Here is a 24,508-nt window from a genome sequence, read left to right as displayed (position 1 = left end):
TTGGAGGAGAGGGAGCCCATCATTGATGAAGAGTGATCTGAGAAGGTTCAGAAACTCTCCTGCCTTACATGGTGCCTCAAAGGGCACTGACCCCTGGGAAATTCTGGAGTTCATTATTTGTAGGAGAAAAGGTAGAGGCTTTAAGATCCTTTCACCTGCATTTAAGTTCTGGCTCAGCCACAGGCCTAATCTCTGGCCTTGGGAAATTTACTTAGTAAGTAAATCGATATACTTCAGTTTTCCCAGCTAAGAACTTGTAGAGTTAGTATGATGTTAGTGAAAATATATGTAAAGAGTCATGTGCTGCACTTGGCTTTTAATAGGAACTCATCTCTTCCCACTTATTCCTCTTTGTAGCCCCTTGAGTATCTTCTCTCCTAAAATCATGGAACCTCCCTCAGCCCAAACACTTTTTCTTTCATTATCTTAGCTAATGTATATAGATTTCAGAAAGGACTCAACTCTCCAGTCATTGTGCCTGATTCCCTTTGTCTCTTCATTTTGTGAATGACTATCCTATGGTCATGAATCATCTGCTACAAAACTTTCATTCCTGCATCTGGCTATGTGTAGTCCATCCACCCATCTATCCATCCATCCATCTATCCACGCATCCATCCATCCATCCATCCATCCATCCATCTATTCATCCATCCATCCATCCATCCATCCATCCATCCATCCATCCATCCACCCATCCACCCATCCACCCATCCATCCATCCATCCATCCATGCATCCATCCATCCATCCACCCATCCACCCATCCATCCATCCATCCATCCATCCATCCATCCATCCATCCATCCATCCATCCATCCATCCATCCATCCATCCATGCATCCATCCACCCATCCACCCATCCATCCATCTAATCAATCAAATGAACAATTTAGGAAGCTAGTTATCATTTTTTGAGCATCACTATATGCTGAAATCAATTTTAGCTCCCTGGAAAATATGAGAAAATATAAAATGGTCCTTGATTCCAATCATGTAAGACGACACTTAATAGAATTCAGCAAAAAAACATAATAAGTGAAGATTATCAAAATTATTTTAACATATCAAATTATCTTTTTTTTGAATATGGAATCTAAAAGTGTTCCCTCTCCTGAGATGGATATGTACATATATAAATACATATACATACACACATGAAGAGATTCAGAAACAGAAGCACAGACAGATAGATGCATACATCTGTAGTCCAGCATATTTGGGAAATACTAAGTGCCCTATATTTTTGTGACCTACAAAAGGTTTTGCAAATCCAAGTGAAGAAGTATGTGTAAATTTACTGTACTTTTAAAAAGCTTCTTTCTCTGTGGAATGCTTTCCCTATGCTGGTACTTATTAAGAGTGGGTGGAACTAGTGCTTCATCAAAACCTCTTTGGATGCCATGGAAAGCATATTCAAGTATAACAAGAATGAGTTAAGACACAGCATGCAGGTTCTGTTCTAGGCTCTTCTTTTAAAAAAAAGTGTTTTTGTTATAGATGGACACAATTCCTTATTTTATTAATTTTTATGTGGTGCTGAGGACTGAACCCAGTGCCTCAATCATGCCAGGTAAGTGCTCTCCATATGTATTAATTCAGTGATACTTCCAAGAAATGCTAAGGGGCATGTAATATTTTAATGTTTATTTTATAGATAAAGATGGAGGTCCCAAGAGATTCTGTAGCCAGTCTGATATCAAACAATTAAGGAGTGGTAGAAAGGAGAGTAAAGCCCAAACAGTTTGAATCTGGACTAGAAAGACCTGAATTTGGTTCCTGGTGTCCTTACATCCTGGACATATCATGTAGGACAAGCCACAATCCAAGCCCCATTTTCCTCATCTGGGAAGTGTGGATAATTTTATCCAACCCATTATTCGATTGTTTTAATCAATATTGAAGATAACTAAAAGCACTCCATACACTCTGATGTAGAGATCAGCAGACTTTTTCTATAAGAAAGACAACTAGTAAGTTAATGTAGGCATTGTAGACCACAAATTGTCCCTGTGGAATATTATTCCTTCCTCCCTCCTTCTCTCCTTCCTTCCTTTCTCATTCCTTTAAAAACATAAAACACATTCTTAGCTCAAGAATTGAAACCAAAACAAAAGCAGGCTGAATTTGGTCTTTAGCTCCCATTTGCCAACTCCTGCTATAAAGTATTATATTCTAGGTGAGTTAAGATTATTTTAGGAAAAGTATTCTTCATTATTTAAAAGTAATGTTTCCTTCCCATACCTCTTTGTGATTTACTTTATCCGTCATTGGAGAAAAGTCATAGAAGTTTTCATTTTTCCAAGATGCTTAAAGTTCCTGTTCTAGATGAAGAAGGACGCTTTCCCAGAATGCTTTCTGATCCACATATCATGCTGTTAAAGAATGAAATGCAGGAAGGATACCGGCTCCAGACGAGTAGCATCCCCTGGGAATTATACTGATCTCATCTAGATGTTGGTGGAAAAGGAGATTCTGCCAGGGGAAGAGCCAGATTTTTAGAAAGCTATGCTGGGGGATAATGCAAGATAAAGAGGGATACCAGGAAAATAGGAATGGTATAAAATCATCCTAAGCCAGACTCAGAGAGGGAGGCCCAGCCTTCTTTTCTGCATTCTCCTCTTCACTCAGAGGACCTTCGAGGATGATTTAACCAAATAATTTAATGACCTATATGATGTCTTAATCATGCTAAGTGAGATAAGCCACTCTCAAAAAACCAAAGGTCAAATGATATCGCTAATAAGTGGATGAGGACACATAATGGGGGGAGGGAGGGGTTAGTGTTAGGGTTAGAGTTAAGGTTAGGGAGGGTTGCAAGAATGTAGGAAGGAAGGACTGTATAGAGGGAAAAGAGGGGTGGGAGGGGTGGGGGGAAGGGAAAAATAACAGAATGAATCAAACACCATTACCCTATGTAAATTTATGATTACACAAATGGTATGCCTTGACTCCATGTACAAACAGAGAAACAACATGTATCCCATTTGTTTACAATAAAAAAAATCACATTCAAATAAATAGCTGACCCACAAAAAAAAAAAAAAAAAAAAAAAAGAAATGGGTCTCAAAAAGGAAGGAATTCTCTAGTAGCTTTTCTAAACCAAATTAACTAAAACAGAGTGGGAAGAAAATTGCTGGGTTAATCAACCATGCCAAGTTTGATGGACCCCTTTTCAGGTGGGCATCACAGACAACCACCTTCTAAGGACCACAGATGGTCTTCCCATTCCTATCTATACCTGTAAGACCTGTGGATGTGGGTCCTAGCAAATCTCCTTGGTGGGAAAAGGTCAGGACAGTTTAGTGTTCACTGGATATTTTTGTGAAAAAGTGGAATACATTTTCTGAATGTTTCATAGTAGCACTATGTTAGGATCCTTCAAAGTATCCTTTGAAGTGTCCTTCCAAGGTTCACATGATAAAGGTTTAGTCCCCAGCATGATGCTATTGGGAGGTGGTATAACTTTAAGAAATGAGGTCTAGTGGGAGTTCTTGAGGTCCTTGGGACCCCAGACTCTTTCTCGTTCACTTCTAGGCCATGTGGTGAGCACTTTTCCTCCACCATGAACTCACAGCCATGATGCGCTGCTTTGCCACAGACCAAAAGCAGCAGGACAAACCAGTGATGACTGAAAATTCCTCCAAAACTGTGAGTCAAAGTACACCTCTCTTTATAAGTTAATTATTCCAGACATTTGTTATAGTGATGGAAAGCTGACAAAACAAGCAGAAAACAAATGATAACAAGGACTATGATTCCAAAGAAATAAAGACCAAGAGTTGATGGTATTTTTGCACAGAAATGTGATCTCTCATATGGGAAGTTCAATTTTTTTGACCACAATTAATGGTGAAGTACTAAAAACCATACAGTGTTATTGGCACAGATAGGCTAGTTAAGGATGCTAGAAAACCAAGAAAACCTAGCAACATTTGCATATAAAACATGAAGAAATAACTTCAATACTAAAAGAACACCAAATTTAAAAAGTGATAGGAGCAGAAATTTAATATTTGATTATAAGCATTCATGTTTTATGGATTTTCATGTTGTCAAAACTAAAAATCACTGTATATAATTATTGATACATAAGCTAGTGACTGCATCAGAGATAATTGAAAATGGTGGCTAAAAAGTCAACAAATCTGTGAATAAAAAGTCAATACCATACTTTTATGTATTCAGAAACCATCTAACAATATGGAAGACAAATTTAAAAAGTAGACTATGCCAGCAAAGTATTTTCCTTCAGTTTGATGCATGCTCACATGCTGAACATTAGGACATTAGTCTGGTGTACAGGCAATATAAAAATAATGGTACTACGAGGAACATATTTTTCTTTCATTGACATTTCCCAGAATATAACTGGTGGCAAATAGTCATTATAGACATTATTGTATGCTGACTTACATATTCTTAGACTATGAAGAGAAGAAATCTCATGTGTTCAGGGAAATTAAAAATAAGAACTAATTATAATTAAAAACATTCTTAGACACTACAGGTCCAAGGAATGTTTCACATGACTTGCAAATAATTTATAATTAACAAACTAATCCCAGTGAGGACATTGCTTTTCCAACAGCCTTCCTGAATGCACTGTTGACCTCTTTGTTCCTCAAGCTGTAGACCAGGGGGTTCAGCATGGGGATGATCATCGTGTAGAACACAGATGCCATTTTATCAGTGTCCATAGAATGACTGGAATTTGGTTGTAAGTACATGAAGGTGATGGTCCCATAGAAGATGGAAATGGCTGTGAGGTGGGATGCACAGGTGGAGAAGGCCTTCTTCTGTCCCTCAGATGAACGCATCCTCAGAATAGCAACCAAAATAAACAGATAAGAGCTCAAGATGACCAAGAGAGTAAAAAAAATATTGAAAGCTGCTAGCATAAAGAGCACCATCTCATTTGTGTAGATATCTGAGCAAGAAAGAGCCAGCAGTGGGGGAATGTCACAGAAAAAGTGATTGATCACATTGGAACGACAGAAGGAGAGATGGAACGTGAAGGCAACATGGATAGAAGCCTGCAGGAGTCCACAGGTATAGGAGGCGGTGACCATTAAGACACACACAGTGCTTGTCATGGTGGTGGTGTAATGCAGGGGCTTACACACGGCTGCATGGCGATCCAGGGCCATGGAGGCTAGGAGGAAACTCTCAACAGTGACAAAGCCTGCAAAGAAGAACATCTGGGCTGCACATGCATTGTAAGATACGGTCTTATCTCCTGTGAGCAACCCCTCCATTACCTTGGGAGTGACAGCTGAAGCATACACACAGTCGACCAGAGACAGGTTACTGAGGAAGAAGTACATGGGAGTGTGGAGACGGGAGTCCAGCAGGATCAACAGGGTCATCCCCAGGTTCCCGACCAGAGTGAAGAGGTAGACGAGAGTGAAGACCATAAATAAGGGGACCTGTAACTCGAGAGCATCTGTTAACCCCACCAGAATAAATTCAGTCACCTCTGAGATGTTCTCCATCACAGTCAGTTGGGAGTTATCATGAGAAGGACCTGACACGATGAGAAAACAAATCATTCCATTTGTACACTGCCATGAGAGCTGATGTGTGGCCAGGGACTCTTGTTTAGTGTCTTGTTCATGCAGGAGTCTGTGAAAGCTGGACTGAAAGCTGGGAACAGGATAGTTGAGGCAGGTCCTTCTTCTGGTCACGGAAAGTGGTACAGAGGGGTGTGGAAGGTCTGTGCTAAGTGTGACTGCCTTGGTGGTACTTATTTTGACTGTTGGGCACGTTTTAGCTTTTCTGCTATCTGAAATTCTTTATTATATTAAACCAGGTAGGAGTCATTTTCACTACCTGGATTCTTTTCTTTTCTTTTTTGGTGCTGGGGATTGAACTCAGAGGTATTTAACCACTGAACAAAATCCCTGGACATTTTTATATTTTATGGAGAGGCAGGATTATGCTGAGTAGCTTAGAGCCTCACTAGGTGGTTGAGTCTGGCTTTGAACTTGCCATCCTCCTGGGTCAAACTCCTTTCCCCTCTGACAGGCCCCTCACCAACTTGCTCGTAATAGCTGAAGATATACGATGTCTTGAGGTCCTGCTCTAGGGTCACACATGCTTTATCTCTAAGTCATGAGATAAATTGGAGGCTTCCATTTAAACATGGGTCTCTATAGACCAGTCATAATGTATGGACACATTCTTAGTGGTGACTTGGTGTCTTTGGGTGTCCAAAATGGGAGGAAAAGATTTTCAACATGTTGAAGCACATATTTTACATATTTATTGCTTTCTTTTTTATGTCACAATTATTATTTTCACATACACTGATGTTCTCCATCTCTTGCCATTGCCCCTATCTTTGCTTTAATTGTGGGGAGTGAGAAGAGAGAGAGAGAGAGTAGAGTTACATTTGTTCTGACCTAGAAACTTTGGGTCCTCTACCAAGCCACCATTTGTGGTACATCTAGCTGTCCTCACCTCGGGTGCTCAGGTGCCAGATCACTGTGCTGCTGTGGTTATAGCATGAGAGGTCCTCTCAGCCCAGGAGACACTGCTGACTGAAAACCTGAGTGATCCTGGTCTCTCCCGGAAGACCAAACTGCCACTTCAAGGCAGGGATGGTGCGGCCCCTGTTGTTAAGGATGACTAATGTGACAGTAGTGTTTCCCTCCCTCCTGGGCTCTTTGTGATAGTTAACTTGAGTGTTCTTTGAGAATCATGACACTAACACTTTCCAAAAGAATGTGTTGGAGCCATACTTTGGCTTATCTTATCTTTTCTCAGTTTTGTCAGAATATTCAACTAACATGCGTGAAGCCCTGTATTCGATCCCCAACACCACACAAAAACACTAAATAAACAAAATAGAGGTATTGTGTCCATCTAAGACTAAAGATAAAAAAAAAAATAAAGAATATTCAGCTAACCATATTGAATGTGAAGACTTTGAGATTCCTAATGAATGCTGCTTAGTTATCCAGATGGTCAAGGAAAAGTTTTTAAGAGCCACAACCCCTGACACTGAGAAATGCAGCTGTAATCTCTGCACCAGTTCCTTTAGCACATTCAAAATGCAACAATATGAGGAGTGTGTTCTCCCCCTAGTATAACCATCACCCCAGCCACCTGTACAAGGAAAGGCAGTGAGTGTGGACATCTGGATGCCACAGAGCAGTGCTGTAGGGAGGAGAGAGCAGGGACTAGGAGTGAGAAGACCAGCAATAAGTGCCTGTGCTGTTGGGTTTACACTCATTGGTTGTTACTTCCTTTTTATTTTGTTTTCATTTTAAAAACAACAAGAAAAACAACAAAAATGGATGGACATTTTATTGTCCCTTAGAGTTCTAACCAGATATGATTATCTGTTTTTATAATACTTACTTTTGTCCTGGGAACAGATATAGGATGGAACAAATGGAAAGATATCCAGACCATTGTCCCAACGTCCACTTCTGCTAAAGCATCCTGCAGGAGAGTCTCCTTCCCCAGCACGGAGCTCTGTGCTGTGGCACAGAGTGTGGGCTGTGCTCTTGCAAATATGAAGGCAGAGAAGGCAGCTTTGCACTGGAGTCCCAGGGGAAACAGTGCCATGAGAGTGGAGCCCTCTGGAGACCTCCAATCCCACATTGGCCTGCTAACTTGACCCTGTCTGGAGAGAGCAGAGGGTGTTGTGTGCATTTTTACTGAGAGTGCTGGTGAGGACACAGGGGGACAGTGTTTTAGAGCAACAAGGGCCCAGTGACTCAATGAGCTGTGCCTCAGGCATGTGAGGCAGCAAAGTATAAGCCTTGAAAAAAATCTCTGTCTTCAGTGAGGCCAGGACCCCATGCCAGCTTTCTTGCCTTTAGGTTTTTCTCAAAGGTCTAGAATGTTCATGGTACATTTTTTTCTTTCATTTATCCTAATTTTTAAAGAAAATATATATTTGTCTTTTCTCTATAGAATCGTTGGGGCTATTTTTTTGCTCTCATTTGGAGGCAATTTTTTGTAAGCATGTCACATTTCCATTTATGGGGTGCCACAGGATCTCAGCACATGCACATACTACCAAAGATCAGATGAAGAGCATGCCCTTCATCTTTAACATCTGTCATTACTGTTATTGTGCAAACATTCAAAATCCTGCATTTTGGTGGTTTAATATATGCAATGTATTATATAGGTAATAGTAACTCTAACTCATGTGCAATCATGTTACAGTAGATAGGAGGAATAAATCCTTTTTTTAAAATTCAAGAATGTATCCATCATTTTCCTCTTCATTATTTCCACTTCCAATTCCACTGCTCAAGGTAAAATTACATGTTTCCCCAATACAGTCAAGTGTAGTTTTTTGATTTAGAAATGTGTGGTCCTGTGAATCAGCTCAAATTCTCTTTATGACACCTATTGTACTTTGTGACTTTGGCCAAGTTAATTAGTCTGAACAAACTTACGTATATCACTTGGGAAAATATGGTAACAATATTGTTTGTCTTCCGTAGGAGAGTCATGTAGGTGAAATGAGAAATGTAGAAAGCTAAGAATGGTGTGTTACCTTTATGATGAGAATACTTTTTCACCTATTAAAACTGACTTTGGAAGTGGAAAAAATAGTGTTGAAATACTACGTCTACTTCCTATATTTCTCTGAATCTTTGAAGTGGGCAGAATCATCAACCTTCTCTACCAAGTGGACAAGAGAAGCACCAGTGTGTGTCATTCATGAGATGAGGTACAGTGAAGTCTGAACAACCAAGCTGTTGTCTCCCTTTCCGCCAGAGTAGCTGAGGGATCTCCGTGCTCCTGGGAAGAGATCCAGGAGACGAAGTTCCCATTGGGCCAGGTATTTGAGTGAATGTGTGGAGAGGGACCAACACTGTCCTAGACACCCTGTGACGTACACCTGGTAGCAAAGTAAAAAATAAACCTCTAAGGATGGGGATAAAGCTCAGTTGGTAGAGTGCTTGCCTCACAAGCACATGGCCCTGGGTTCAAATCCCCAGCACCACAAAATAAATAAGTAAGTAAGTAAGTAAATAAATAAATAAATAAATAAATAAATAAATAAACCTTTGTCATATTCAGTCATTGTGATTTTGGATTTATTTGTTCCTGCATGTGACAGAATCTATTCTACCTCATGTGATATTTAATAATCTGTATATCCTTTCAGAAAAGCAGATAAGATTTTGAAACTAGTACCCTTATCATTTACTCATTGGATTTTTTGATTTTTTAAAAAAATTTATTTATTTATTTTTTACAGAGTACATTTTGATTCATTGTACGCAATTGGGGCACATCATTTCATTTCTGTGGTAGTGCACGATGTAGATTCATACCATTCGTGTACTCATACATGCACATAGGGTCATGATGTCTGTCTCATTCCACCATCTTTCATACCCTCTCCCTCTCATTTTCCTCTATGTAATCTAAAGTTCCTCCATTCTTCTCTCACTCCCTGTAGTCATTTGGAATGGAGGTCCCGCTGAGGGTGATGATGACGATGTTCCCCAATAAACACAGATATCAGAGACCAGGCTCGGAAGGCACAGATCTAATTTTACGTAGGATTGTACAAGATGTATATAGGCACATTATCCAATCGGGTTAAGACACTTGTTAAATTATAACAGAACCGACCTGTCGGGAAGCTATACATCATACTAATGTAAACAAACCAAGTATCCCTAAGTTATTCTGTCTGGCAGCAAGCCTGAGACAAAGGACTGGGGGAAGGACAGGCTCTAACACACAGCATGAGGCGAGGCAGCCCGGGAACTCACACCACAGCTTGCTGTGATGCCCGCTGAGCGAGGCTTCCCTCAGCTCGTAGCTCAGCCTCAGTAACTGCAAAGGCCTACAATCCACGGTGAGTCTTTACCACCTCCTCAGTTTCTCTGTCCACACTGTTAGGTTTATTTAAACCATGGTGTTAGTGACTGCTGTCAAATAAGCTCGGGGAATGTTCCCTACAATCCCCCACTTCCCCATCCCCATTATATATCATCATCCACTTATCAAAGAAAACATTTGGCCTTTGTTTTTTTTGGAGGGGGGCAGATTGGCTTATTTCACTTTGCATCATATTCTCCAATTCCATCCATCTACCTGCAAATGCCATAATATTATTATTCTTTATGGTTAAATAATATTCCATTGTGTATATATACCACAGTTTCTTTATCCACTCATCTGTAGAAGAGCATTCTAGGTTGGTTCTACAATCTAGCTATTGTGAATTGAGCCACTATAAACATTGATGTGGCTGTGTTAATGTAGTATGCTAATTTTAAGTTGTTTGGGTATAAACTGAGGAGTGAGATAACTGTGTCTAAAGGTGGGTCCATTCCAAGTTTTCTAAGGATTCTCCACACTGCTTTCCAGAGTGGCAGCACCAATTTGCAACTCCACCAGCAATGTATGAGTGTACCTTTCCCCCACATTCTTGCCAACATCTATTATTGTTTGTGTTCTTGATAATAGCCATTCTAATAGGAATAAGATGAAATCTTAGGGTGGTTTTAATTTACATTTCTCTGATTACTAGAGATGTTGAACACTTTTTCATATATTTATTAATTGCCTGTATGTGTTCTTCTGTGAAGTGTCTGTCCAGTTCCTTGGCCCATATATTGATTGAGTTCTTTGTATTTTTGGTGTAAAGTTTTTTAAGTTCTTTATAAATTTGGAGATTAGTGCTCTATCCGAAGTGCGTGTGGAAAAGATTTTCTCCCACTCTGTGGGCTCTCTTTTCACATTATCTTTTGTATCCTTTGCTGAGAAAAATTTGTCAATGTCTTCCATTTTTCCTATTTTCTTGGAGTATTTCTATTTTCTTGGAGTATTTCTTTTCTATTTTGTTGGAGCATAGATTTTCAAAGTAGCTTCTAATTATGTTATGTATTTCAACGGTGTCTGTCATGATCTTTCCTTTTTCATCATGAATTCTAGTAATTTGAGTTTACTCTCTCCTCTTCTTTGTTAGTGTGGCTAAGGGTTTATCAATTTTGTTTACTTTTACAAAGAATCAACTTTTTGTTTTGTCAATTTTTTGAATTGTTTCAGTCATTTCAGTTTCATTGATTTCAGCTCTGATTTTAATTATTTCCTGTCTTCTACTGTTTTTGGTGTTGATCTGTTCTTCTTTTTATAAGGCTTTGAGATGTAATGTTAGGTCATTAAGTTGCTGACTTTTTATTTATTTTTTAATGTGCAATGAACTTTTCTCTTAGTACTGCTTTCAGAGTGTCCCAGGGATTTTGATATGCTGTGCCGTTTTTCTCATTTACTTCTAAGAGTAAATTCAATAGCATATATCCAGGTGTAGGAGTAGTTTTTGTTTTTATTTTATCTTTGATTTCTAATCACCTTCCATTATGGTCTGATAGAATATAAGGTGGTATCTCTACTTTTTTGTATTTACTGATGGCTTCTTTGTGGCATAGCATATGGTCTATTTTGGAGAAGGATCCATGAACTGCTGAGAAGAAAGTGTATTCACTGATGATATTTTGAGTTTTCTTTTTCTCTTTATTAGCATGGCTAATAGTTTATCTATTTATTTTTTCAATGCCCCAATTTTTTATTTTGTTAATTTTTTGAGTTGTTTCTTTTGTTTCAATTTTGTTGATTTCAGCTCTGATTTTAATTATTTTCTGTCTTCTACAGCTTTGGTGTTGATTTGTTTTTCCTTTTCCAGGCCTTTGAGATGTAATGTTGTGTCATTTATTTGTTGACTTTTAATGAATGAAATCAATGCAATGAACTTTCCTCAGTGCTGCTTTCATAGTGTCACAGAGATTTTGATATGTTGTATCTGTATTCTCAATTACTTTGTGTTTTAAATGCCATTCTTGATTTTCTCTACTATCCATTTGTCATTCAACAGTGTATTATTTAGTGTCCAGGTGTTAGAGTAGCTTCTGTTTTTTATTTCACTGTTGGTTTCTGATTTTATTTCATTATGATCTGATAGAGTACAAGCTATTATCTCCATTTTTAATATTTACTAAGAGTTGCTATGTGGCATAGGAGATGGCCCATTTTAGAGACGGATCCATGTGCTGCTAAGAAGAAAGTGTTTGCTTATTGATGGATGAAATATTCTATTTATGTCTGTTCAGTCTCAATTATTAGTTGTATTATTTAGTTCTATGTTATCATTATCTAGTTTTTATTTGGAAGATTTGTCCAGTCGTGAGGGAGGTGTGTTAAATTCACCCAGTATTATTATTTTGTGGTCTGTTTGATTCTTGAAATTGAGAAGGGTTTGTTTGATGTACATGGATGCTCCATTATTTGGGGCATATTTATTTACAATTTTTATGTCTTGCTGATGTATAAGTCCCTTAAGCAGAATGAAATGTCCTTCTTTGTCTCTTCTGATTAACTTTAGCTTGAAGTCCACTTTATCCAATATGAGGATGGAAACCCCTGCTTGTTTACCTCATCCATATGAGTGATATGTCTTTTCCCATCCTTTCACCTTGTTGAGTCTGTGACTATCTTTTCCTGGGAAGGTGAGTCTCTTGGAGACAGCATATTGTTGGGTCTTTTTGTAAATCCAGTCTGCTGGTCTATGTCTTTTGATTGATGAGTTTAGGGCCTTAACATTCAAGGTTATTATTGAGATGCAATTTGTGTTCCTGGTCATTTTGGTTTATTTCTGTTTTTTAATTTGACTTAGTTTCTCCATTCATTGAGTATTCCTTTAGTGCAGTTACTCCCTTTGCTAGTTTTCACTTGTTTTTTTTTTTTTTTTCATTTCATCCTCATGGAATATTCTTTTGAGAATGTGCTGTTGTGCAAGCATTCTAATTGTGAATTCATTTTACTTTTGTTTATCATGGAAGGTTCTTATATCATCTTCAAATCTGAAGTTTAATTTTGCTGGATATAAAATTTTTGACTGGCATTCACTTTTTTTCAGAGTTTGAAATATATTATTCCAGGGCCTCCTAGCTTTGAGGGCCTGGGTTAAGAAGTCAGCTGAAATATGAATTGGGTTCCCTCTATATGTAATGTAATCTTTTTCTCTCATAGTCTTTAAGATTTTATCTTTATTCTATATGTTAGTCATTCTCATTATAATGTGTCTTTGTGTGGGTCTTCTGTTATTTTGTGTGTTTGGGTTCCTGTAAGCGCCTTATACTTGATTTTCCATTTTCTTTTTTAGGTTTGGGAAATATTCTAATATTATGTCATTGAATAGATTTTGCATTCCTTTGGTTTGTACCTCTGTACCTTCATCTATTCTGATAAATCTTAAATTTGGTCTTTTCATGTTATCCCATAATTCCTGGAAGTTCTGTTCATGGTTTCTTACCATTCTCTCTGAATGTTTGACTTTATTTTCAAGATTATATATTTTGTCTTTATTGCCTGAGGTTCTGTCTTCCAAGTGGTGTAGTCTGTTGGCCATGTTTTCTATTGAATTTTTAATTTGGTTTATTAATTCATTCATTTTTAGGAGCTCTCCTTGTTTTTTTTCAGAATCTTTGTCTCTTGATTGAAGTGATCTTTCACTTCTTGTACTTTCTCTCTGATTTCACTCCTTATACCATCCTTTACTGTGCAGATCAGTTTAACTATGTGCATTCCGAACTCCTCTCTGACATTTCTTCTACTGTGTGACAATGGATTCTATTATTGGAGCATCTTAATTTGTTTAGGGTGCTTTGTTCCCTTGTTTTTTCAGGTTCTTCGTGTGTTTTTCCATCTAGTAGTTGGTTATGAGACAATACAGTTTCTGTTCTGTAGACTTAGAGTGTCTCTGAAGGTTTCCTGTACCACGCCATTAAGGAGGAGAGCAATATTAACTGCACCCAATGTAAACAATAAACAGCCTTAAACCTAATAGCTCCTATTAACACATCTACAGTTTTGTCACAATAAAGAGAAATGATGTGTTCAATTATTGTCTACTGTGGAGAGCCATCCTTATCTAGCAGAATCTGATGAGGTTGAGTCATGGGACTCAGAGGCCTGACTTCTAGGAACTGGCTACCATGGAGGACTGTCCCATATCCCCAGGGAGTATGTGGCACTGTCTGGGAGGGGTTCCCCATCTGCTTCTATGATAGTTTCCCTGGGTAAGTGACCCCCCTAACTCCACTCCATCCTGTTCATCACAGAAGAAGCCCCTCCCATTCCAGGCCCCTTTACCTGTGTGCCTACAAATAAAAGAGAGTTGGGTGACTCCATGTTGTTAGAGGCCAGATCTGGTATTGTCTGATCCATCACACCCCCTCTCATTTAAAAAGAGTATTGGCTCTTGTGTGTTTATTGATTAGATAAGTTTGTGGGTAATTGATTGATTTGTAGCTAACATCGTCCTCCAGCAATTAACCCTTTCCTCATCCATGCAGGATGTGACTGAGAAAGCCCCGCAGCCTACCACATGAACAGTGAAATTGCTGAAAGGGTTTACAATTTCAAATGGTGAATAAAGAGAGGACAGAAGTGGTGGATGTGATATTTATGAGGGAAAAGGAGAGAAGATAGAAGTAAAAATTTATAGGAATAGTGGAAGAGGAATTGATAGAGATTGACTGTTATCAGGAGAAAAGAGAGAAAGAGAATCCAGGGAAACAGATTAGTGAGAGGAACATAAATTTCAAATAAAAAAGTAAAAGTATAGGAATCCATGACAAAATTGTAAAGTACAATTCATATATCCCAGTCCATTATAAACTGATGTGTGAAAAAATCTTGGTTTCAAATATGGTAGATTCTTTAGAGCAGGAAAAAAAATCCAGATGAAAAACTGAATAATTGTTTCTGTTGGTGTTCAGAAGTTTCTCTGGTTCCCTTTTTGCTAATACATGGGGATGTCTGGAGTTTGTGGTGGGTGCCACAGGAGCAGCTCTGGTGAACTGATAGCAAGATTCCCTCACACCCTCTTCCTAACTTTGGAACTGATACAGCCCCCCTGTTTGTCCCCTCACACTTCAGGACTCACGGAGCTGGGGATAGCCTGGTTCTCTCCAGCCTCTCCAACCTTTGTCTCCCCCCCCCCACCCCTGGGGCCAACTGTGCCCAATCTCTGACTTTTCACAGGCCCAGACCAGTCCACACAGACCCAGTCATTATCTGATGGATCTGGGCTTCAGGTACCCCAGGCTGGGCTAGAGTAGCACTCCAAAGTTCTCAGTGCCATTTCACCTTTCAGAGAGACCACCAGGGACACACTCACACTGAGGAGTGACTCTGCAAAGAAGTAGCAAGAGGGTGGCCACTAGCAAACCCAGAAGGAAGATCTCAGGTGCAGCCACACCCATAGGCACCATGGCCCTGGACCTCCAGGCCCTGGCTGATGCTCCCAGACAGAGGCGGCTGAACCCCAAGATGGCAGTGGCAGCAAACCTGCAGGCACCCTGGCCCCTAAGTCCTGACTGGCATCTCAGGATGGAGGCAGCCAAACCTGCAGGCACCCTTGTAATGGGCCTTTCTGTGACGCTGGTGGGTCAGTGGCAGTGGTGACAGTGGGACCTCTGGGTGGTGGCCGGGACACGGGCAGCCTCACTCATTGTTCTCTATATGACGACTTTGTTGTGATACAATTCACAGATCACAACGTCCATCAATTTCCAATGCATGGAGTTGCGTGACGGTTGTGCAATAATTCAAGAAAATATTCGACACCTTTAAAAGAGAGCCTGAAATTTTTAGCAGTGATTCCTGTTTCCTTCATTTCTACCTAAGCCCTTGGAAACCACTCACCTGGGTTCTGTTTCTATAGAGTACCTTAGAATGAACACCTCAAATAAATAAAATCGTATGACCTGTGGTCATGGTCATTTTACACTGACTTTCTTCATTGAGAGTATTTTCATGCTTATTCATTTTGTGGCATGCATTGGTACTCTAGAGTTCCCTTTTACTGGTGAATACTGTGTTCTAAGGATTTATCATATTTCATATATTCCTGTCATCAGTGGATGAATGTTTTTTTCTATCACCGAATTCTTAAAAGGATACCATTTGTGTATATTTGTGTGAGCCTGTTTTCATTTCTTCAGGTATACATTTCAGTGTTGAACTGCTGAATCAAATGGCAACTGGTATTGTTTGCATTTGCACTCAAAATTCCAGGGCTGGCAACATAATTCCAAATGTCATGGTGTTTGGGAAACAGGACTTTAGGGGAGATTTTTATGTAGTGAGGGCTTTGCCCCAACTGATAGGTGAAGGCTGCCAGAAAATAGACTTGCAAGAGTAGTTTGTCTGTCTTATGCTCTTTTTGCCATGTGAATACAGAGTTTGTCCCCTCTCAGATAAATGTTCATTTGCTCACTGCTAAGAAAGGTCAATGATTTATACTTCTAAAAATGCTTCACAGATTTAGTATAATACCCACCAAAATGCTAAAGAAAATTTTCACAGACCTAGGAATAAAATCTTAAAATTTATTTGGGAGAACAATGAACCTAGGCTAGTCCATACAATTCTAAGCATTAAGGAAAATGTGGAATGTATCAGTTACTAGATTTCAAATTATGCTGTAGAACTCACAACTAAATCGGCATGGAACTGGTTTAAACAGACACACAGACCAATGGGATTGAGTACAAGACCCAGGGACACACTCACAAAGATACTGTCACCTGATTCTTGAGAAAGATGCCAATGCTCCTTAAATGAATCCATGAAATAGAAATGGGAGGAGTACTCCCAAATTTATCCTATTAAGCTGGTATCACCAAGATGCCAAAAACCAGATAAGGACATGCTAAGAAAAGAGCTCTACAGAACAATGTCTCTGCAAATATAAATGCAAAAACATGAATAAAAAAGCAATTATTTGTAATAAAAATGCATTAAGAACTTTTGTACACTATGAGAAATTTTGCTTCATGCTAGCGATGTGTGGTTAGTTCAATATCTGCAAGTCAATACATGCTATCTTTTCGTGACTAGATTAAGGACAAATATCACGCAACCATCTCAACAAATGCAGAGCAATCTTTCAACAAAAATCAGAACCCTTTTATGTTAAAAATACTGAAGAAACTAGGGAGAGAAGAAACCCACTTTGACATTGTAAGGATAGGTATGACAAACACAAAACCAACATCATACCAAACAGGGAAAAACTGGAAGTAATTCCTCTGGAATCAACACCAAGGCTAGAACGTCCATTTTCAACACTCCTATTCCATTGTAGTGATTGAAGTTTTAGCAAAAACAATGAGGCAAGAGAAGGAAATTAATGAGATACTAATAGAAAAAGAAGAATTGAAATGATCTCTGTTTACAGATGATACTATCCTACATTTAGAAGGCCAGAAAACTCTATAAGAAGATTTCTACAGGTGATAATATAGCAAACTTGCAGAATGTAAAATCAACATACAAATATCAGTGATTTTTTTAAACGGTAATGAACCTTGTGAGAAAGAATCAGAAAAACAATTAGTTTCACAATACCCTTAAAAAATAAAATGTCTACAAATAAATCCAAGCAAGGAGGCAAAACACTTATATAATGAAAATTCCATATCACTTAGGAAAGAAATTGAAGGAGACATTTAAAAGAGGAAACTCATGTTTCTGGACAGGCAGAAATTATTTTGTTAAAATGAACTTATTACCAAAAGTGATACACAGATTCACTAATGGCATTCTGCAAAGGAATAGAAAACACTGCTGAAATTCATATGGAAGTATAGAAGGCCTAGAATAACAAAAGAAGTTTTCAGCACTAAGAGCAATCCTGGAAACATTAGAGTACCCAATCTCAGATTATGCTACAGAGCCATAGGAACAAAAGCAGCATCATAACAACATAGAATTATACATGTGGACCAAAACAATAGAAGACAGTGAGACAAGTCTAAACAGATAAGTTCATCTGATCCTGCAGAAAGGCATCAAAACATGTTGAAGAAAAAATAGTCTTGTTAACAGATTATGATGGGAAAACTGGACATCCATGTGTAGAAGAATGAAGCTAGATCCCCATACTCACCTTCTACAAGAGTTACTTTAAGTAGATCAAAGCTCTAGGAATTAGACCAGAAACTCTGCAAATACAGGAAGAAAATATAGGGTCAACCCTTGAAAATACAGGTGGGTGCATTGGCTTTCTTAATAAGCTCCCTGAAGCTCAAGAAATTAAGCAATAAGTAATAAGCAGGATGGAATTAAATTAAAAAGTTTCTGCATTGAAATAGAAACAATAAAGAGTATGAAGAGAGAGCTTACAGAATGGGAGAAAGAATGCCACCCTCTCATCTGTCTCAGCCATGGTCATTCATGAAAGAGATACCAGATGAGGGGTGATAGGGGAATGAAGAAAAGACAAACAGAAACGCACAGAGAGAAGATGGTGGGGCCAGGTGGGTAGCCAACCTCTGATGGGGGATGACTACTCAGAACTAGCTCAGCATGTTTATTTTATAGGTTTTCATCAAAAAGTTATTTGTTGGAAAGTTTCAGCAAAGCAGGCAATCTGAAGGAACAGGACTGGCAAGACATTAGGATTATCTTCTTATGTTCAGAATTCTCTGTTCCTGAGAGTCGGTGACTGAACTCAAGGCTTCAGTGGATAACTCTGAGCCTTTGCACAGAGTTTCTCAGTCTAGGGTCACCATAGAAACTGGGCTATGTTGACGTGCACCTTCACACAGGTAGTTTCCAGAAAAACACAGTCAGGAGAGAGTCAGACCAAGATTCAAATCACTGCTTTCCACAAGAGAAAGACTTTATTAGCTACTCTTCTGGTAGGGTATTCATATACAGAATATACAAAGAACTCACAAAGTTAACACATGAATGTGCATGCATGTGCATGCACAGACACACACACACACACACACACACACACACACACACGTACAAAGAGACACACAAGGAAACCCAAGCTATGAATGGGCAAATGACCTAAACACACTTTCCTCAAAAGACATACAAAAAGTCAACAGATGAGAAAATAATTGAACATTCTTATCAATCAGGGAAATGCAAATCAAAATACACTGAGATTTCATCACATTCCAGTTAGAATGGCAAACATCAAGAATATTATGAGTAATAAATGCTGGTGAGGATGCAGGGAGAGAAACATTGTTGGTGTGACTGCAATTTAGCAGCTACTATGGTAGTCAGTATGGAGATTCCTAAAATGACTGGGAATGGAATCCACACATGCCCCAGCTATTCTACCCTCAGTATTTATCCTAAAGAAATAGATGCAGCTTACTATAGAAATATATACATACCCGTGTTTCCGGCAGCACAATTAACAATTTCCAAGTTATGGAACCAGCCTCAGTGCATATCAACAGATGTATCAATAAAGAAAATATGTAAGTATCCACAGGGGAGTTCAGCTCATTGGTGAAGAAGAGTGAAATCCTGTCACACGCTGGTAAATGACTGGAAATGTAGAATATCATGCTACGTGAAATAAACCAGATTCCAAAAGTTCAGGGAAGTGGATTTTCTCTCATATTCAAAAGTTAGAGAGAAAAAGGAATGAAAGAAGGATTTCAAAAAAATAGACAACTGGCCAGTAGATTAGAGGAAGAGACTTGGGTTAGGGAGAAGGGGAGGAAAAAAGGAGGTACTGTGGAATGCAATCAACCAAAATATGTTATATGCACTTATGAGCATGCACAATGAATAACTATTATGCTTAATTAAAATGTTTCAATAAAATATAAAATGATTCTAACAAAACATCTCCTGTGGACACTTGGGAGAGCATTAGAGAAAGAGAAAGGAGCCTATGAACCAAGAACACTTCTTTCTTTCTTTCTTTTTTAAATTGATTTTTATTGTAAAAAAATAGGGTACAACTTGTTTCTCTGTACATGAAGTAGAGGCATACCATTTGTGTAATCATACATTTACATAGGGTAATGGTGTTTGATTCATTCTGTTATTTTTTTCCTCCCCCCCACCCCTCTTTTCCCTCTATACAGTCCCTCCTTCCTCCATTCTTGCCTCCCTCCCATCCCCCATTATGTGTCATCATCCGTTTATCAGTGAGATCATTTGTCCTTTGGTTTTTTGAGATTGGCTTATCTCACTTAGCATGATATCTCACCCCAATTTGAATGGTGATTATCAAGAATACAAGCAACAATAGGTGTTGGCGAGGATGTGGGGAAAAAGGTACACTCATACCTTGCTGGTGTGGTTGCAAATTAGTGCTGCCACTCTGGAAAGCAGTGTGGAGATTCCTTAGAAAACTTGGAATGGAACCACCATTTGACCCAGCTATCCCACTCCTTGGCCTATACCCAAAGGACTTAAAATCAGTATACTACAGAGATACAGCCACAACAATGTTCATAGCTGCTCAATTTACAATATCCATGTTGTGGAACCAACCTAGATGCCATTCAACTGATGAATGGATAAATAAACTGTGATTATATATATATATATATATATATATATATATATATATATATATGTATATATACACAATGGAATATTAGCTATAAAGAATAATAAAATTATGGCATTTGCAGGCAAATGGATGAAATTGGAGAGTATCATGCTAAGTGAGATAAACCAATCTCAAAAATATCCGTTCTTTCTTATCAGCTCTCCAAATGTCTCTCCACCATAGCTTAAATATGTTCCTGTGTTCAGCACCTGTGAACAGTAAATTAACTTAATTTTTGCATAACTGAAAATGTTGTTATTTTGTCCTCACAACGCAGTGACAGTTCATCTGGGTATAGAAATCTGGGTTAGTTTTTCATTTTCCTCATCCTTTTGAAAAATATGACTGTACTGTTTACTGACTTCTATAGTTTTTGATGGAAAGGATGCTGTCAGTCTGATTATCATTACTTTGTATATATTATACTCAAGCATCTAAATGTTTGTCCTTCTCATCAATTTTTTTTTCAGGTTTCAACACAGTTTTTATTGGGAGGTTTTGTTTTCTGTGAAATACACTAGAGACTGGGGGAAAGGGACACATTCACTTTGCAAGATAAGAGTTTCCTGCCACTAAAAGAAAGGCATGGGGCAGGACACACTGGGGTTTGGATCCATTTTCCCACCTCCTTCTGCTTTGCTCACATTTCTTTTCTCTCAGCAAGTACCAAAGAACACAAAGACAAGGAATAAAAACAGCAAGATCAACCCTCCATTGGGGCCACACCTAAACCTCCTCCCCTTCCCTGGACTTTGCCAGGACTAGGAGGGGCTGGAGAAGCTTACTCTAGAGCCCCCAGGCTGCATCAGAGGGCTTCAGGCTCACAGGGAAGGGCGGAAGAAGTTAATAAATTAGAATAAATTATGGGGGGGGGTGCAATTTTGTGCTGGGAGGGCCCCTTCTTTCCAACACATGAGAGTTGGTGGTGGGAGGCAGTGAGCATCTCCAAAGGCCACTACAATGGGGGTAGGAGCAGTTGGGGCAGAAGTTAGTTTTTCCTCCACGTCCTTCCCAAACAGAGCAGAAGAATGGCGGTGGTGGGGGCAGACCCACACAAGGAGAACGACCCTCTTTTTCTAGGGTAAGGAGGGGCCAAGAAAGAGGATGCTATCCAACCCCCATCTCCCAAACCATCGCTAAGGTTAAAGATTTGGTCAGTGAATCAATGAGGTGGGTGATGGGAACGTGGAGGAGGAAGCAGAGGATGCTGGAAACAGGGTTGCCCAGCCATACTGTCTCCCCGGCTCTGGAGGAGAACAGAGTTGGGGAGGGGGCAGTGGACAGAGGGGCTAGGGGAGGGGGGGTCAGCAATCACTGGTCAGCTTCTCCAAAGACGTCATTCTGTTCGTGCTTCATGTTCTCACAGTCAAAAGCAGAGCCAGCCATGCATTTGTAGATGTCTTTGATGTCATTACAGGTTGTCTCAAAGTGTGTGATAGCATCTTAGGAGCAGGAACAGAACACCTGGCTCTCGGAACCATCATCAAGGGGCTCCTACAAGTCACTGATAGCCACGAACTTCCGATCAATGGACTGCAGCGGCTCCAATGCTGGCTCAGTCTCCTTTTCAGGCTCCACAGTCTCCACTGTGGGGCTGGCAATGGCGATGTATTTGCCCTGTCGGCCACGTTGTATGCATAGGAGATCATGCACACGTAGATGTCTGACTTCCTGTTGACCTGGTTCTGGGGGATGATGATTTGGCTGGAATTGGCATCACTGGTGTTCTTGATTGGGTGGCTGAGGATACAGATGATGCGGATAACCTGGCCAGCCTTCTGGGATAACCTGACACCGTCTGGGATGTAACTGAAGTCACAGATCCATTGCTTGCAGCGGGCCACCTCTCCCTTAGAGTTCATGCCCACCACTTTGCCGTTCTCCATAATGATGTCATCTACAGGTTTGTTGAGCATATGTGTTCCTCCATAAATGGCACTCAATCTTGCAAAGCCCTGAGGCAGCTCACCCAAGTCATATATGGGTATAAATATGGGCTCTTGCCACACCGGGCCAGGGACTCGCTGTACAACTTAATGTGGTCGATGGTCTCAAGACAGGGCTGGTCCAGGTAGCCATCAGTGCGGTGCAGCGCCAGGGCATGGCCAGGGAAGTCAACGACATCCTGGCCCAGGGCAAACTGCTGGTAGACATCACACATGCTAGTAGTCTGGGGGTCAACACCCTCAAAGGTCTTGGGGTCATTCTCCTCAAAGTTTGCCACAAACACCAGGAACTTGCGGAAACTCCATTTCTCAAACATGCCCATCAGATTAGAAGCCAAGGCTTCCGTCTCAGTCTCAGTGGATGGCACTTTGTGGATCTTGCCCCCCCCTTGTAGACAAAGCTCCCCTCTACCACCTTGAAGTCTATATGCAGCAGCAGCATCTTTACCAGCTGCCCGTTGCCCATGAGGAATTTGGGGGTCAGATCAACATTCCAGTCTCGGCCCAGGCCCACACTCAGGCGGCCCCTCCAACGACTGACAGCGCCTATACAGCTCCGCCCAGGGAGTGATAGAAGAGCTCTCGCCCCCACGTAGGGGTTTCCGTCCATGTGCCGCACCTTCTTTCCGTTCACCGACATGGTACCTGACAGGACGCATGCGGTGAGGCCGGGCCCCAGCACGATCACATCGTATTCCTCATCCAAGGTCAGGCCGCCGCCCACGCCGCACTGTCATCGACTTTTTCTGTTTTTTTAGGTCTTTGTCGGAGTTTCTCAGTCTGATCTGCTTGTCTGTTCAATAGGTTTTTGAGTTTTCCATGTATTTTTTAAGGATTACATGACTTTTTTAGAGTTAATATCTACATGCTAATCCTGAATTCAATTTTGTATAGGTTAATAGTGAACCCATCCATTCAAAAATTTTTAAATTTTTTGATAATTTAAATTTTATCTCCAGGGCTTTTCTTGTGCTTTTTTTTTTTTTTTTTTTAATACTTCTGATAATGATAAATGAGCACTAGTTTTTCTTTCATTTACTGCTTACTCTGGTTATATGCATGTATTTCCTCCATAATTGATGGATATTTTAAGAATGTTTATTTTAAAGTTTGTGTAATCCACTATGATTTCTTTTTTCTTGATATACAATGTGTATCTTCTCTGGGTCTGGTTGATTCTGTTCACTGTATTTCCTCACTCTTTTTCCATGGATAAAATTTTCCTAAATTTAACATATGCTTAATTAATGAAAACTCATCTCATGCTATTTTGTTTTTCCTTAATGCGCAAGAAATCTTTGTATAATGCTTTTAGAGCTTAATGTACCAAATTCTTAACATTCACAGATGTTATATTGTGGAGTCAGTTTGATAAAGAGTAGTTCGATTCTGTTTTATTTTATTTTTTCAAATGAACAACTCAACTTCTTTCCTTTACTAGACACATGAAAATTGATTATAGGACAAATCAAATGGGGCTTCTGGTCATTGGGAGGAACCAGATAATAGATTTCCTGCTTTTTCCAATAAATCTATCCTGAATGTGTACACTCCTTTTTTTTTTTTTGAGGGGATGTTGCTATCAAGGTCCCAACAGTTTTTTTTTATTCCCCAAACTCTATACATTATAGGTTCCACTCTCATTTATCATTTTTTTTGCTATTGTTCTTGACAACAGATTTTTTAAATGAAATTTAAAATGTACAAGAGTAGAGGTGCATGGTATATAATTTGTATATGTTTAATGAGTGGAGGAAGATTTTTCTGATTACTTTATATCAGATGCTTCATGAGCAACTACTGATGGAAGTTAATTTTCCCTAATATAAAATAATGAAATATCAAATAGTAAATTGTCTTGAATCAGTTAATCTTTTTATCCACCTATCAAAAATGTTTAGTCCAATCAAAAGGTTCAAGTATTTCGCTGTTTAACAATAATGTAAAGAATATCACTAATGTGATTATTCATGGGGATTTTTTCCATTAGTATTTTAGTACAATTGATGAGAAGCAGATGAAAAGGTCAGGGTTGTCAACATATTTCCAGGATAATGCAGAGAGGAATGAGGTGATTCTGTGTCTGAGATCAGATAGTTAGACCTTTTTTACTGTTTGTCTTAAAGTCAGAGAAATTTGCACAGTTCTGGTTTCCTCAGAAGGTGCTTGACTTCAGGAATATGTCCCTAGG

At 39.4% G+C, this 24,508-nt stretch overlaps 1 protein-coding gene and 1 pseudogene across 2 annotated transcripts; both read right to left on the bottom strand.

Annotated features, from left to right (window-relative positions):
* Window positions 1-4,550: 4,550 nt before the first annotated feature.
* LOC306639667 (olfactory receptor 5B12-like) lies at window positions 4,551-5,495 on the bottom strand (the record flags this gene model as incomplete). Its single annotated transcript, XM_079103448.1, has 1 exon — window positions 4,551-5,495. One exon carries the CDS (start codon window positions 5,493-5,495, stop codon window positions 4,551-4,553), a length of 945 nt encoding a protein of 314 aa, XP_078959574.1.
* Window positions 5,496-20,829: 15,334 nt separating this feature from the next.
* Window positions 20,830-23,378, bottom strand: LOC306639666 (rab GDP dissociation inhibitor alpha-like; annotated as a pseudogene). The gene is made up of 2 exons: window positions 23,364-23,378; window positions 20,830-23,047 (listed from the first exon to the last, which is right to left on the bottom strand). The product of its transcript is annotated as a rab GDP dissociation inhibitor alpha-like (transcript).
* Window positions 23,379-24,508: the final 1,130 nt, after the last annotated feature.

Source organism: Sciurus vulgaris, assembly GCF_902686455.1.
Source record: "Sciurus vulgaris genome assembly, chromosome: 11".
Classification (NCBI taxonomy): Eukaryota; Metazoa; Chordata; class Mammalia; order Rodentia; family Sciuridae; genus Sciurus; species Sciurus vulgaris.
Note: the sequence above shows the minus strand (reverse complement) of the source record. Positions and strands in the feature narration are given on the sequence as shown.